A 13,163-nucleotide genomic window follows, 5' to 3' on the forward strand; every position below is an offset into this window, starting at 1 on the left:
AGTTCGACTTCTGATCCTGCGCGTGTCCTCGAACCGAGCCGGCTTGCTTTCCCCGCCGCACGAATACATATGTAGGTACGAATTGCAGCGGCCCTCGACAGCCCCCCACCGATGCCATCTTCATCTCACCTCCCCTGGGAGCTTCCAGAACATCATTTGCCTTGGGGGCCTTGCATCGCATCCCCTTTTCTCGACTGCAGGCCTGCCGCCACGCAGCCAGACTGGCGGTCAGTGGCGTAGGGCTCAATCATAATCATGCATCTCGGCTTTTCAATCTTCTTTTCCCTCACGTTGCAGACGGGCCAAGTCCGCGTTGCTTGCCAGAGATATGTACATACGTCGGCGGCCGCGACCGGGCCTATGCCGGGCAGCCGCCTCGCATGACGGATGCTCGCGTCCTGGCTTCCGGGGCTCTCGTACCTGAAGATCCTTTCCCACCTGTGTCTCTTTCATGTCGGTCGTAGCCCTGGTCTTCCCGTCTTCTCGGCGGCCCCAGCTGCCGCCGCGAACCGGAGCCAGCTGCTGCTGCTGGTGCTACTACCGGGATATTGAACTTTTTTAGCGACTGCTAGGGTTCCATTCCATATCACCGATGGTTCCGAAGGTAGATCGTTCCGTTCCCAAATATCACTAAGAAACGGCGCACCTCTTTTTTTTTTTTTCTGCCTCTTCGTATGTTGGATGCCACACCAATATGTCGGCTTTTATGGCCGAAAACGACGGACCGCGTAACCTCGATTCGGTCTTCTTCCGACCTGTAGTATTGATATCACGGCTGTTATGGTTCATTGGCAATCAAACAAACGGTCATTTGAAGCTTACAGAAAAGCTTGCAGAGAACCTCACATTTTGCCAAGTAACTTCAGGGGTGTAAGCGGCAGCCGAAAACATGGTGATGCTCGCAGCTCGACTGCGAGGTGAAATAACAATTTCACATGGAATCTCTCGTACGCATATCAAAGGGTGAAATTAAGAGCTACATATTGAACAACCCGCGGCCACGGACCGGAGACGATCAGTAACCCCTCGGCCGGAGCCTTGTGTACGGACGCCGATCCCATCCCAGCCCCTTCCCCCTCCCCTCACCTTAATTCCAGTCATCATAATCAGGCAGGTTCTCCTCGTAGTAGACCTCCTCGACGCTGCTGAAGCCGACGTCAGGCGCGTCGTACGGCCACGGCTCGCCGTTGCCGCTCGCAAAGAGCGCGAACATGGCGCCCTCAAAGTTGGGATACCCGGGGTTCGCGCTCATCTGCCGGGAGCTGAACTCCTTCACCCACGTCGGCGAGGTCGAGTTGCTGCCGCGGGAGTATCCAAGGGAATATGTCAGAGGAGCGGCGCGAATGTGCAATGTGAGGTCCGAAGGAATCGTCGACTGGCCCAGAGGGTACTCGGTTGACTGGGAAGTGTCAGCTTTGGCCCACGATACAAATTTTGTTTTCTCTCCGTTTCCCTCATGGGGCGGGAGAAGAGGGAAGGTGGTCTTACGTTTGGCCGCGTGTTGGCCCCATCCGACGTCGGCAGCAGATCGACGTACAAGCATAGTCCGGTCATGTTCCAGCAGCCCCTAACGCCAATGTCCTGATGGTTGACCTCACTTAGGTACGATGCGATGCCGACGGACTGCCTCGGTCCGAGACCCTTCTCTGTCGGCAGCAGCTTCGCGGAGAAGGTCATGTTGAGCGACGTCTGCTTGTGGAAGACCGCGGCCGGCGTGTCGCGGTCGCCGAGGGTGAAAACGTTCGGGTTGAAGACAAGACCGCCCGACGACGACTCGTTTGCCACGATCCTCTTATCATTGCTCGCCGCCGACGACTTGAGACGAAAGTTCTCTGTGTATGGCGTACGGACCTGGTACCAACTCAGATCCAGCTCTGCCCCTGAAAAGTTGTCCGTCCACTTCGGCTTAGGAAGTTGCTGGTCGGGCCCCCCGTCGATGCTCTGGCTCAGCATCAGGGGCTCCCCGCCGTTCATCATCGGCCAGTCGTCTTCCCAGTCGACTTTGACGAGGAACGCCTCGCGGCCGAGCACCGACCTCCCGTTCACGTTCCTGCGCGCCAGGAGGGAGGCGTACCACTCGCCGTCGGGGGTGTCGGTGAAGGTGGCGTGCCCGGTAGACTGCACGGTGAGGTTCTGGTCGGCGCCGTTGTAGATGAGCGGGTTGTTTGGGGCACCCTCGAACGGTCCCTCGGGCGACTTTGAGCGTCCGATCGTCGCGCGGTGGCCTGTACTCGTGCCGCCCTCTGCGATCAGGAGGTAGTAGTAATCGCCGCGCTTGAACATCTTCGGGCCTTCGGGACGGGCGCTGGCGATGTTGGGGAGCGTGCCGTTCCAGAGGCTGCGGTACGGACCTACGCACTTGCCGGTGGTCAGGTTGATCTCGCACTGCGTGATGCCCCAGAAGCGGTCGTAGTTGTTGTTCACGCCCATGAGGTTGAGGTACGTCTTGCCGGCGTCGACGTCGTGGAAGATGTCCGGGTCGATGCCGTAGGGCTCCGCCCACGTGTAGTCTGACCAGGTGACGAGGTCCGGGGACGAGATGTACCAGATGCGCGGCCAGGAACGCCAGTTCGGGTCAGAGCCCCAGCGGGTCATGGAGGTGATGTAGAAGAGGCCATCGTGGTAGGAAAATGACGGGGCCCAGACACCTTCGCCGTGGGATATGCCGTATATGGGCAGGTGCTCTGGGGTTTTGAGTACGTGAGAGACGAGTTCCCAGTTCGCCAGGTCTTTGGACTTGTAGACTGGCACGCCGGGAAAGTAGGTGAAGGAGGAGACGGCCATGTAGTACGTGTCCTCGACGCGGAGGATGGCTGGATCCGGGTTCCATCTGGCGCTTGTCAGCAGAATAAAAGCTTGGGAAGGATGAGGAGGCGAAAGTGAGTTTACCCTGGGAGAACTGGATTCTTGATGGCCGAGACACCCGCGGCGAGCAGCAGAGCTGCGGCGGCCCTGAGAAACTTCATCGCGACAATTGGTATCTTGGTCAATGAACAAAGACCACCTCAAGAGCTGAGAACATCACATATAGCCCGCCCTTTATATCAGGCCCCGAACACGGAAATGCACCTCCATGCAACGACATCTCCGGCCGCAGCCCGGCGTTCGGGTCCGGAAGATGGGCCGACGCGGGGGCAGGGCGGGGGACCAGCGCGGGGTTCGCGCAGCGGGGGACCGGATAAAAGCAGGGCGCATGCCAGATCCGACAGATCTGCCCCTCGTACAACACGTCATTGTGCCAGGACCGATAGGCGGAATTGAGATGCACCGGCCTGCGTCGACGGCCTTGGCGAAGGGCCAAGCTTTCCTTCTACCGGGCATTGAGCAAGAATCGTCGCGTCGAGTGCCGATGGGTGTTGTGGGCTCAAAGTGTGTCAGGGCCCCGGGGGTTTGGTCACGGCATGCGGTCCAATCATTGCTGGTAAAGGTCAACATGGAAAGGGGAATTGCAGCGTCGTATTGCAGCGGGCTGGGACGAACCTGGCAATCAACTCGCGAGAATGCGCCTTTCTCTTTCTCAGAGAGATCGAGCAGTCGCAAAATGGCAGGTTATACAATCGTGATCTCTTGTTTGCGATGCTCTAATTCTCTTGATGGTTGATCGGATCGCCAGTTGAAGAAGACACCGACACGGCGATATGTGCAGTCTTCGTTGGGTGCAAGGATGAGACCACGGGGGTAGTCTCCCTCGTAATTCGATACATGGATGCAGAGAAGACCGCCATATTCGTCCGAATACGGCCAGTCTACAGCGTCCAAGGAGGTAGACTCATTACCATCCGCGTCGAAGAGTAACTCGAGGTGTCTCCTAGGGCCTCTGGTCAGCTGGCTTGGGTCGAAAGTAATGCAATTCAACCTCAGGAACCCAGCGGCGATGGCTCCGTATGGCGCAACGTCGTTGCACAAGCTAACCGAAACTTCCTGGATGTCTGGATCTCGTGGATCTGTCAATTCTCGGTCGGTTCCTAAATATGACTCGTCAAAGTCAGCTCTTATGGCCGCGACGATCTAAGCGTGGAGTTACCTGCGCCGGGAGAGTTGCATAGTTTGGCCAGTTCCAGGAAACTTGTCCTGTGTAGCTGGCCCACGACCACGACGGTGCTATGTAGGACGAATGCAACGCGCGCTCCTTTCTGGGCACCCATAAGAGTTGAAGAGGCAGCTCCCTTGTGTTCCACAAACCGGCGACATACAACGGCAAGACTGGTTTCTCCGGATTATTGAAGAAGGACGCTGCCATGCGCGCGATGCCGGCGATGGCAGGCAGTCGATCCTGTGGTACGAAGAGGACCCGTGATGTATAATCATTGAGAAGCCGTGCCCATAACGTCAGTCTTCGTAGTTCTGCGAGATCCCGTCAGACGAGGAACCAAGTATGGGAAGTTTTTTAGAGGCCTGGATACCGTATTCTTGCCTCCACTGAGGGCCACCCACATGCATGTCTCTTCGATAATCGAATATCTCGGTCCGAAGGACGTTGTGGCCAACCGATCGCGTTTGATTTGCGCCTCTGGCCATGCAAGACCACCAGATCCGACGTTCCCCAAAGGTGGCTAACCTCGTGGCCATGATTGATTCCTGGAAAGTCCAACCTCGGGCATCGATCGGGAGATCTTCTTGCTGTGTGGGCGGGACGAGCTTGAGGTAACTGGCAACGTCTCTCTTTTCACCGAAATGTACGGGAAAGTAGAATTGGGTCAGCATGTTCGTGTCCCGCTTGTTATTTCGTGAAAGAAATCCATCGTGACAGCTCTTGGCTCTCGCCGCAGAGATTGTTAAGACGGAGTTGGCGTAGTAATCTGCCATGTGTTGGACTTCCTTCGCCAGACTTTTGGTGTCATCCTGTACGATGCAAAGGCTGTCTACCCAGAGAAGACCAATTCCCAGTTTTTGCGTGACAAAGATGGCATCTTGTATAGTCTTTGGTAATGAAGTGATCTTGATCATGTCTTCGTGCTGTGAAAGATTCAAACTCGTCGTCTTCACAAACTGGTCAGAGCCCCAGCAGTAAGAGAGCGCCACATAGGGGTCGGTTCCTGTACTGCTCAATTTGGTTATATGAACAGAAGTCATGTCCCCAGTACCGACGGAGATGAATCGCAGAGGGCGAACCTCGGTCTCCTGCCTGCATTCATCTTTGTGACATTCCAGACACCAAGCCAGTCGACGGCGGATCTGCCCAATACCGCTTTCTACGTCCGAGCTACCATCGATGGTTCGGAAAACCGCTGGTTCTGTGGCGGTCTCCCCTGGAAACTTTTCAGCTCGAGCGACTGCCACCTCTGTTCATGGAACTCACCTTCGTCCGACTCAACATCAAGACTCGGCATCGGCAGAAGGTAGTGACGATGGCCATCGGTCATTCGCACTACTAAATCACAGCGATAAACATCCGCCAAGTTTTCCCGAGAAGAGTTCAAGATAAACTTCATCTTGACCTGCAAGAGCCTTTCAATCGGTGACGAGGATCTAGCAATATGCTCTCTCAGCCAGGCGAAGAAGGGACACCCGGCATCGACAGCTTCGTGGACAACCTCCATGTCTCGCTGGAAGTCATTGCGCCATACTCTGTCAATGATTAGCCTCGATGCAAATGACAGCGAATGTGACTCACGTTGCTCTTCGCTTTCGATCCTCCTCCGAAGGCGATATCAAGAGCGACGTGCAATGGCCACATGTGTGGCGGTGTCCGGTCGGTGAAGTATTCAGGGAGCTCTCGACTACGTCTTGCTCAGGAGTCTCCATGCTGATACCGAGCTCTTTTGAACGAGTTGTCTCACCTCTAAATGTCCCATGCCTTGTTTAGACTAATTCAAGATCATAGAGCCGCTTCATTTGGGGAGAAGAGCGCGATTAACAAAGACGCGGGGATTTTCGATTTCAGCTCAGCCCCAGCGACAGGGGTGTGAATTGCCGTTGACATGTTTTGCATGTTTAGGCTGCTACGGGTGTAAGCGGAAGATGTCCAGCGCCAGGCGCTTAGAATCGCCTAGCTTCTTGTGGTGATGCAGGGGAAGATCTCCGTTGGAATCACTTTAGTGTTGAACCTCAGACAGATGATGCAGAACTGGTATATTGTATGTAGACGGAAACATTAATTGAGTGTGAGATCTAAACCAATGATTCGCCCCCAAACAATACATGAACCCCTTTAGCACCGGTCGCCGTTGACAAACACACTCCAGCGGTCTTTGCTGTGCTTTTGGCCGTTTTGATAATAATTCTCGTCCAAGCACGATCTTTCCAAAGTGGTCCCTGCCGTAGGGGTCTTTTTGCCCCTTCTTGTTCGGCGTGTGGACAGCTCGGCCGCAGATCATGCCAATGTCGTTGGCGTACTTGGCAATCTTAGACCAGGGCACCTTGATCGTGTGGCGGTTGTCGTTGCAGAAGTAGACGCCGAGATTGTGGGCGCAGGAGACGCGGGTGCAGCGACCGGGACCAGCGCTTTGGACGGCTTTGCCGTTGAGGCCGTTGAGGTACCGGTAAGCGCCGTCGGGTGTGTGGCGGGCTGTCATAAAGATCTTATTCGTCTTGGAGAGGTGATCGATGTTGCAGACGACGCCATCGTACTGGTCCTTACGGGGATGCAGCTTTGGGAAGAGGAGGATATCCGTAGGGTTCGCCGACGACCGAGGCGCTGGCGCCGGTGATGGCGGTGATGAGAAGGGTGAGAGTGGCAGTGAACTGCATCTTGGCTGGTTGTGGTGGTTTGAAGCTTGGTGAAAGCGAGTATGTAAGATGAACTTGGAGGAATTTGAAGGTGCAGGGAAGACTTTGACGTGGTTGCGAGCCCTCTTCATATACCCCATAGCTCGGCCATAGAGGTCTTCTTGCTGACCCTCATAGCGGTTTGAACATCCAATTTGTAGAGTTTTACGCCACACTATGAAAAATTCTGTTTATACTTGAACAGATGCCTACTAAGTAACCTGATGCTGTTTATAATATCTTAGAAAGCTTTGATCTAGGTTCGTAAGAATATCATTAATCTATCTAGTCTGCTTAAAAGCCTTTCTAAATCAGCAAAAACCTCTGTATCGATAATACTAGATCAGTTGACGTAGCATCTCGCCCTGCCAAAACTTCAATGGCGGTAAGTAGCTGTCGTAGATGGGCTTGCCTTTGGTGGAGATGAGGGCCGCTGAGTTTTGCAGACACTGACGGTGGCGGACGACAAAGATCTGCCTTTTTTTGCCATTGCCTCAGGTATTGAAGCATGAAGGACCCCGACCCGATTATGTATGGCTTCAAGAGGTCTGTTAGAAGCTTGCCTGTCTTTTTGCCCAGCTCCCGGGTCAGGTCTCATTCTAGCCGATTGTCAAGGCTGTTTGTCTCTAGATGCAGGGGTAAATAAGAGAAAATGAACACTTGTTGATCGAGTTGACCATATGGAATAAGTTTTACAGGAAGAGATAGTGTGTGAAATCACTTCCCTCGAGAAATGCGTGTATATGAAGACGCCAGCACAACATGGCTAAAAGATCACTGAAACAGAGACAAACGTTCAAAAAATCGAGCCCCAGTGATGTTTGATTACTTTTCTTCATCGTAAAAAAAACCGTAGTTCAAGCATAGAGGGTTGTCAACCTTGAAAGTTGAGTTTCACTACCCGCGCGGAGGGATTATAGATGACAATTATGCTATGATGACAGCAACAACAGAAACAGCGATTGTGGCGACATCAACTATGATAGGGAATACAATAAGGTTACCAACTTGCAAATAGGAGAACAAAGCCAGCCACGTGGATAGCTAGATAGGTAACCCTTCTAACTATTTTTAACTTTCGTGTAGTAGGTTACCGCGTACGGGCATACCTTTTTGACTACTGTGTAACTCTAAAGGGGAAACATGTGTTACTCTTCGCCAGCCCTCCGACTTCAAGCGGTGTTAAGCGTGAACATGAGTGGTATGTCAGTGAGTTGATAATGTGGTACCCGGAAATTCAGGTTACTGCCCCTCCCGAACAACTTTGCAGGCCTTTTAATTTTTTCACTGCAATCAAGCCTATAGTCTTATCTTGATGCAGAAAAGGTAAGCGTCATTGGTTCCAGACCCCTGGTTGGTGGTGGCCATGCCCTACTCTCAGCTCATGCAGGTTCGGCATCTCAGAGCTGCGTCACGCGGTCCCTACCACACCCTCCCGGGAGCCCAGGGTAGTAGTGATAAAATCAGACTCATACCTCCCCCTCTAAAGACGAATCCGTATTTGAAATCTCAGCTCGCAAGCATGTTTTCGCACATCGGCCCCACGAGCGGCGCTCACACCCCTTTCCTTCAATGACGCTGACCCTGCTCGTCTCCCTCTTCCTCCCGACGCCAACCTCCGCCGAGCCCGCCGCGACAAGAACCTGGGTCTCCGAACCAAACGGCCGCGGCACCTTCAGTCTTGTGAGCTCCTGCATCCTGACGCTCACAATCTGCGTCTGGACGGCGCTCCACCTCAACGTCCCCGCCGCGCGCTCCACGGCCCGGAGCCGGGCGCTCGAGCGGGCCAAGTGGGTCCTCTATGGCATCTTCGCGCCGGAGATTGTCGTCGCGACGGCGGCGGCGCAGTACATCATCGCGCGATGGCTGAAGCGGGAGATTGAGAAGGACGCTACGCACCGGGGAGATGTCGATGGGCTTTCGAGGCACAAGTGGGACATGACGCAATGCTTTTACGCCGTGATGGGCGGGTTTGTGGTCGACAGACCGGCTTGTGGAGAGGAGAGCGGCGGCGAGAGGGTCACCCTCACGCCAGAGGGGATTCGCCTCTTGTCGTTTCTGGGGAAGCTGCCCGAGATTCACGAGTCCCAGATACAGGATAAGAGCAAGGCGGACTGGATGGCCAAGTTGCTGGTTTGCATCCAGGCGGGGTGGATGGTTGCCCAGGTCGTTGGGCGCATGATTGAGCAGTTGCCTGTGTCGCTGTTGGAGATAAATACGTGTGGCCATGTTGCGTGCGCGGTGCTGTTGTATCTTCTTTGGTGGAGTAAACCTTTGGATGTCCTTGACCCGACGGTTGTGGGTGAGGGACTTGGGGATGTGGTTTCGTTGATGTCGGCGTGTTCGCCTGTAAGCGCGGTTGACGGAGTCACCGATATTCGATGTTTCATCTATTTGCCTGCAGGCTCGGTGGAGGGCGGCGGAGTGCGGGTTGCGGGAGATGCCTTGCACCAAGATAAGAGGGTTCTCGTGACAACTCACTTGTCGATTGGGTCACCTGGCTCCAGGGATCCATCTAGGTTTCTTGGATTCGATGTAAGCGACCTTCGGCCGCGTCGGTCGCCGACTGCTCTCAATCCCCAGACAAGAACTGTGCCCCGGTCTGCATATGAGTACCATATCGATCAGGGCAAGCAGACTGTCGCGACAGAGTGCCTCCAGACGTACTTTGCGCCTCTGTATGAAGAGCTCACACTGCATCACAGCAGAATCTACTGTCGGAGGGTATTCCCCGATGTTCAACAGGGGAAGAGAAGCTTCAAACCAATCGATCCAGACTTCTTGAAACAGATTGCACAAGCAGCAGACGTCCTATGGGCACAATGCGTCGATCGACAGTCGTATGCCCCCTACTACTTCACCTCGGTGCCCACTATTGGCGTTTTCCTCGGCGAGACCGACTACATTGTACCTCACGTTGTCAATTTCCCGTCCATGACGAATTTGGGGCTTGGCCAAGTCAACGTCCATCGCGACGTCTTGCGTTCCGTTCTTGCGTTGACAGCAGCAGCCTACGGCGGGCTTCACCTCTCTGGCTGGGTGGACCACTTCCCTACTCCGGTTGAGCATACGCTCTGGCTGGTCTCTTCGCTGACTATAGCATGCTCGGGGGCTATCCTTTGGATCTTCTTTCTCGCACGTCAAATTTGGCCAAGATTTGACGTATTTGTTTCCGGGGCGGCTCCAGGGTCACATCTGACAGGCTATGGGCACCAGAAACCCTGGATGAAATCGGTGAAGTCGTGGGTTTTGGGTTCCGTGTTGGCGGTATTTGCTGTAGCAAGGATATTCTTGGTTGTGGAGGCTTTCATCAGCCTCCGTCAAGCCCCCGCAGGGTTGTACGACACGCCGGAGCTCTCTGCCTTCTTTCCTCACTTTCAATGATAGCAGTTGCGGGGATGGATGATCATTGGCCCTCGAGCAATAGCTCGGCATTATTGTTGGTAGATTGAGAAATATACATCTGATAGTTCCGTCAGATCGACATAGATAGGAAATGTTTTGTTGGTATAGGATAGCCAGCCTTGGCTGAACGCCTCACTGGAGTCTCCGGGTATCTTCTGGTCCAAGCAAGCCTCCAAGTGACATAGGAGATGAGATTAAAGTGAAAGTGGAACGAGGTTCCGAGTAAAACACTGCCTCATGCAGGATGTGGGGGTTTCTTGAACTTCCAGCCTTCAAGCAGCCGAGCAACTTTGATGTGTTCCTTCTGCCTGGCTAAGCCGGCAGGAGTACCTTGTCGATAGGTAGATTTTGTCTTGTAGTCAGCTAGTGTCTCGAAGACTGCACTTGCATGCGTCATCCTCGCGCCTCGTTGTAAGAGCAGCTTCACCGTAGTAGCATGGCCATTTAGGGCTGCATAATGAAGTGGCGTGGCGCCGTGGTGATCGCGCTCGTTGGGGTCGAGGCCCAACTCAATTAGGAACTTCATCATCGCAGGATGGGCCGTACTCACGAAGAGGAGGTTTCCGCATGACTTTGATCGCTCTCGGAGGTGGGCGCCGCCGGCGAGAAGAAGGCGGACAGTAGCAATGTGTCCAGCCTCCGCTGCAAAGAATAGAGGTGTGTACCCAGGCCAAGTCCTTGTGTCGAGATCAACACCAGCCTTAATCATCGTTGCAATCACATCGTTCTGTCCTAGGTGAGCTGCTTGATGTATCGGGGTCATGCTGGTTTCTCGTCTCAGGGGTGTAGTGAGATCTGCTCCGCCTCGGACGAGAGCCATTGCAATGCGCGTGTTTCCGGCTTTGAGTGCCTGGCTGATGATTCTTTCTGCACCAGGTGCAGCGTGGTCGACATTTGCTCCGATTTCAATCAGGAACTGGGCCGCCTCGTAACACCCCAAGTGCATTGCTATAGTGAGGGGAGTCTCACCGTGCTCTGTCAAGGGGTCGATGGGTGAGTCGGACTTGAACAAAAGATGCAAGATCTCGACTCGGTTCTTGTGGGCTGCCATGTGGATGGGTAGATACCCTTCGCCGCCGACGGCGTCCAGCCTCGCGCCCCGAGAGAGCAAAAGCTTCATGGTGCGTAGGTCGCCGGCAGCAGCGGCAGCGAGAAGCGGAAAGTTCCCTTTTGTGCTGGGGTGGTCAACATTAGCGCCCGCCTGGACCAGCACCTCGGCAATATCAGGGCATGCCACGGCGATCGCGAAGGTCAGAGCGGTGTGTTCGTTGACTCGCCGATCAAGATAGGCGCCTTGGTCGGAGAGAAACTCCACCAAGGGGCAGCTGCGCATTGAGATGGCGACGTGGAGTGCCGTGCGTCCATTGTGCAGGCGAGCTTCCAAGTCTGCGCCGAACTCGAGGAGCCTCTCTATCGACTTGAAACGGTAGTTTTGCACAGCTGCTAATAATGGCGTCCGCCCACCCAAGTCTCGGCGGTCAACGTCGGCTCCAGCATGTATCAGAACAGCTAGAGTGTCGTCGTCTTCGTTTGAAGACATGGCAGCATAGTGAAGAGCTGAGCACCCCAATGCGTCTACCGCATTGACTGAAGCGCCGAGATCGCAGAGCAAGGAGACGTATTTGTCTGAGAAATCTTGTTTGACAGCAGTGATGAGCGCCGTGTCGCCATCCTCGCCGCGGTGCTCCAGGTCTGCTCCCGCGATGGCGACGAAAGTCGCAATCGATGGAAGCTGCCGGCTGAGAGCTCGACGTAGCGGGGTGATCTTGGATCCAAAACTAGGCGCATTCGGGTCGATCCGTTGCAGCAGAAGCTTCACGACAGTGGCCTCGTCCCCTCGATCGATGGCATCGTGCAGCTCCTTGGTTGTTCGCATGCTCTGTTTGAAAAGAGTCCCGGGCTTTGGCCTGAGTCTCCTCAGCGCGGAGTGAACTCCGGATACGTCGCAAACAGACGAGACATCTGGACGGTTTCGTGGCCCGATTGTTGACAGACGCAATCGACTGCCCTTGTTCAAAACAGCCGGGCTTATAGCACAGTCCCAAGGGACGAGGCGGGATGAGTGCATGAATGTGGAGTGGTTCTTGGACGTCACATGCTCGCTGGAGAGTGTGAGTGTCGATCGCAAGCCCGGGAGGGGGGAATTGATTCACCTTGGAACACAGTTCAATAGGAAAGCGAGAGATTGACGGCTTGTTCTTAGCTGGCGATGGATCTGCCTTAGAGTGTCTTCGTTCCAGATAATGGTGAGTTGGCCATTGGAGACGTCGACGGCGCTGTCGCTCGTGGCAGGGCGGATTCGCGCGCTGTAGAAGTCGAGCTGTGAAAGATTGGTCGCGACGGCATCCAGGGCTTCGTGGCAAGATTCGTCGAGGAGAACGGGGTCGAATACGAGGGTCTCGGGAATAGTCTGACGGAGGTACTTGAATCGTCGAAGAGCATCGGTGACAGCCTTGCATTCTTTGGCGAGCGCAGCCAAGGTGACGGGAGCAGTGTTGAGACTGTTCGACATTTGAGCATATCGATCGGCGAGAAGCGGGGCTGTCCTTATCAAGTCGGCCAGGCCGGCACCGGGCAGACATCCCGGGGAGTCCATCGCCGGTGACCTAGGTGGCGAGACGCATCGATACGATAGGGCATCAAGAACGAGAAGAAGCAAGGTGAGGGTTTCGAGAGAAGATGGAGCTCTTTTGTGCAGCAGAGGACTCGCTCGAGGAGATGAGCAGCGTGATCGCGGGACCAGGGGGGCCAAATCTGGAAACGACCCATTCCGAACCAAAAAGCAGGACGATGTGGTCGATCCCAAAACGGTAGTTAGGGCGATGCTAGGCAGGGGAAACTATTGGAGACCATTTGGCGAAATGAGGCAACTGGCGAACCCAGGTGTCTGGATCGCCGCCAAGGGCGTAGCGGCAGATTAGAGCGCGACCTGACACCATTGTCCTGAAAGTCAATCCAGGTGATGAATATCGATGTCGGTTTCGAGCTAGAAGGACGGGAGAGAGACGGGTGAAAATGGGGAGAGGCGATTCGGGTGCTGGTCCCCAGGC

At 54.7% G+C, this 13,163-nt stretch overlaps 3 protein-coding genes across 3 annotated transcripts; 1 reads left to right on the forward strand and 2 right to left on the reverse strand.

Annotated features, from left to right (window-relative positions):
* Positions 1-1,087: 1,087 nt before the first annotated feature.
* CGGC5_v016571 (Non-reducing end alpha-L-arabinofuranosidase BoGH43A) lies at positions 1,088-6,690 on the reverse strand (the record flags this gene model as incomplete). Its single annotated transcript, XM_066153543.1, has 13 exons — positions 1,088-1,399; positions 1,489-2,830; positions 2,890-2,952; positions 3,269-3,418; positions 3,481-3,581; positions 3,631-3,975; positions 4,025-4,133; positions 4,194-4,344; positions 4,404-5,249; positions 5,300-5,546; positions 5,615-5,720; positions 6,181-6,575; positions 6,628-6,690. 13 exons carry the CDS (start codon positions 6,688-6,690, stop codon positions 1,088-1,090), a joined length of 4,230 nt encoding a protein of 1,409 aa, XP_066006956.1.
* Positions 6,691-8,280: 1,590 nt separating this feature from the next.
* On the forward strand, positions 8,281-10,092 carry CGGC5_v016572 (uncharacterized protein; the record flags this gene model as incomplete). Its single annotated transcript, XM_032037148.1, has 1 exon — positions 8,281-10,092. The coding sequence occupies one exon, from the start codon at positions 8,281-8,283 to the stop codon at positions 10,090-10,092; it is 1,812 nt and encodes a 603-aa protein (XP_031883968.1).
* Positions 10,093-10,114: 22 nt separating this feature from the next.
* Positions 10,115-12,709, reverse strand: CGGC5_v016573 (Ankyrin repeat domain-containing protein 17; the record flags this gene model as incomplete). The annotated part of the gene is made up of 3 exons (XM_032037149.2): positions 10,115-10,171; positions 10,664-12,215; positions 12,267-12,709. 3 exons carry the CDS (start codon positions 12,707-12,709, stop codon positions 10,115-10,117), a joined length of 2,052 nt encoding a protein of 683 aa, XP_031883774.2.
* Between the last annotated feature and the right edge of the window lie 454 nt (positions 12,710-13,163).

Source organism: Colletotrichum fructicola (assembly GCF_000319635.2).
Source record: "Colletotrichum fructicola Nara gc5 chromosome Unknown KSG_Nara_v1_contig11, whole genome shotgun sequence".
In the NCBI taxonomy this organism is placed as follows: domain Eukaryota; kingdom Fungi; phylum Ascomycota; class Sordariomycetes; order Glomerellales; family Glomerellaceae; genus Colletotrichum; species Colletotrichum fructicola.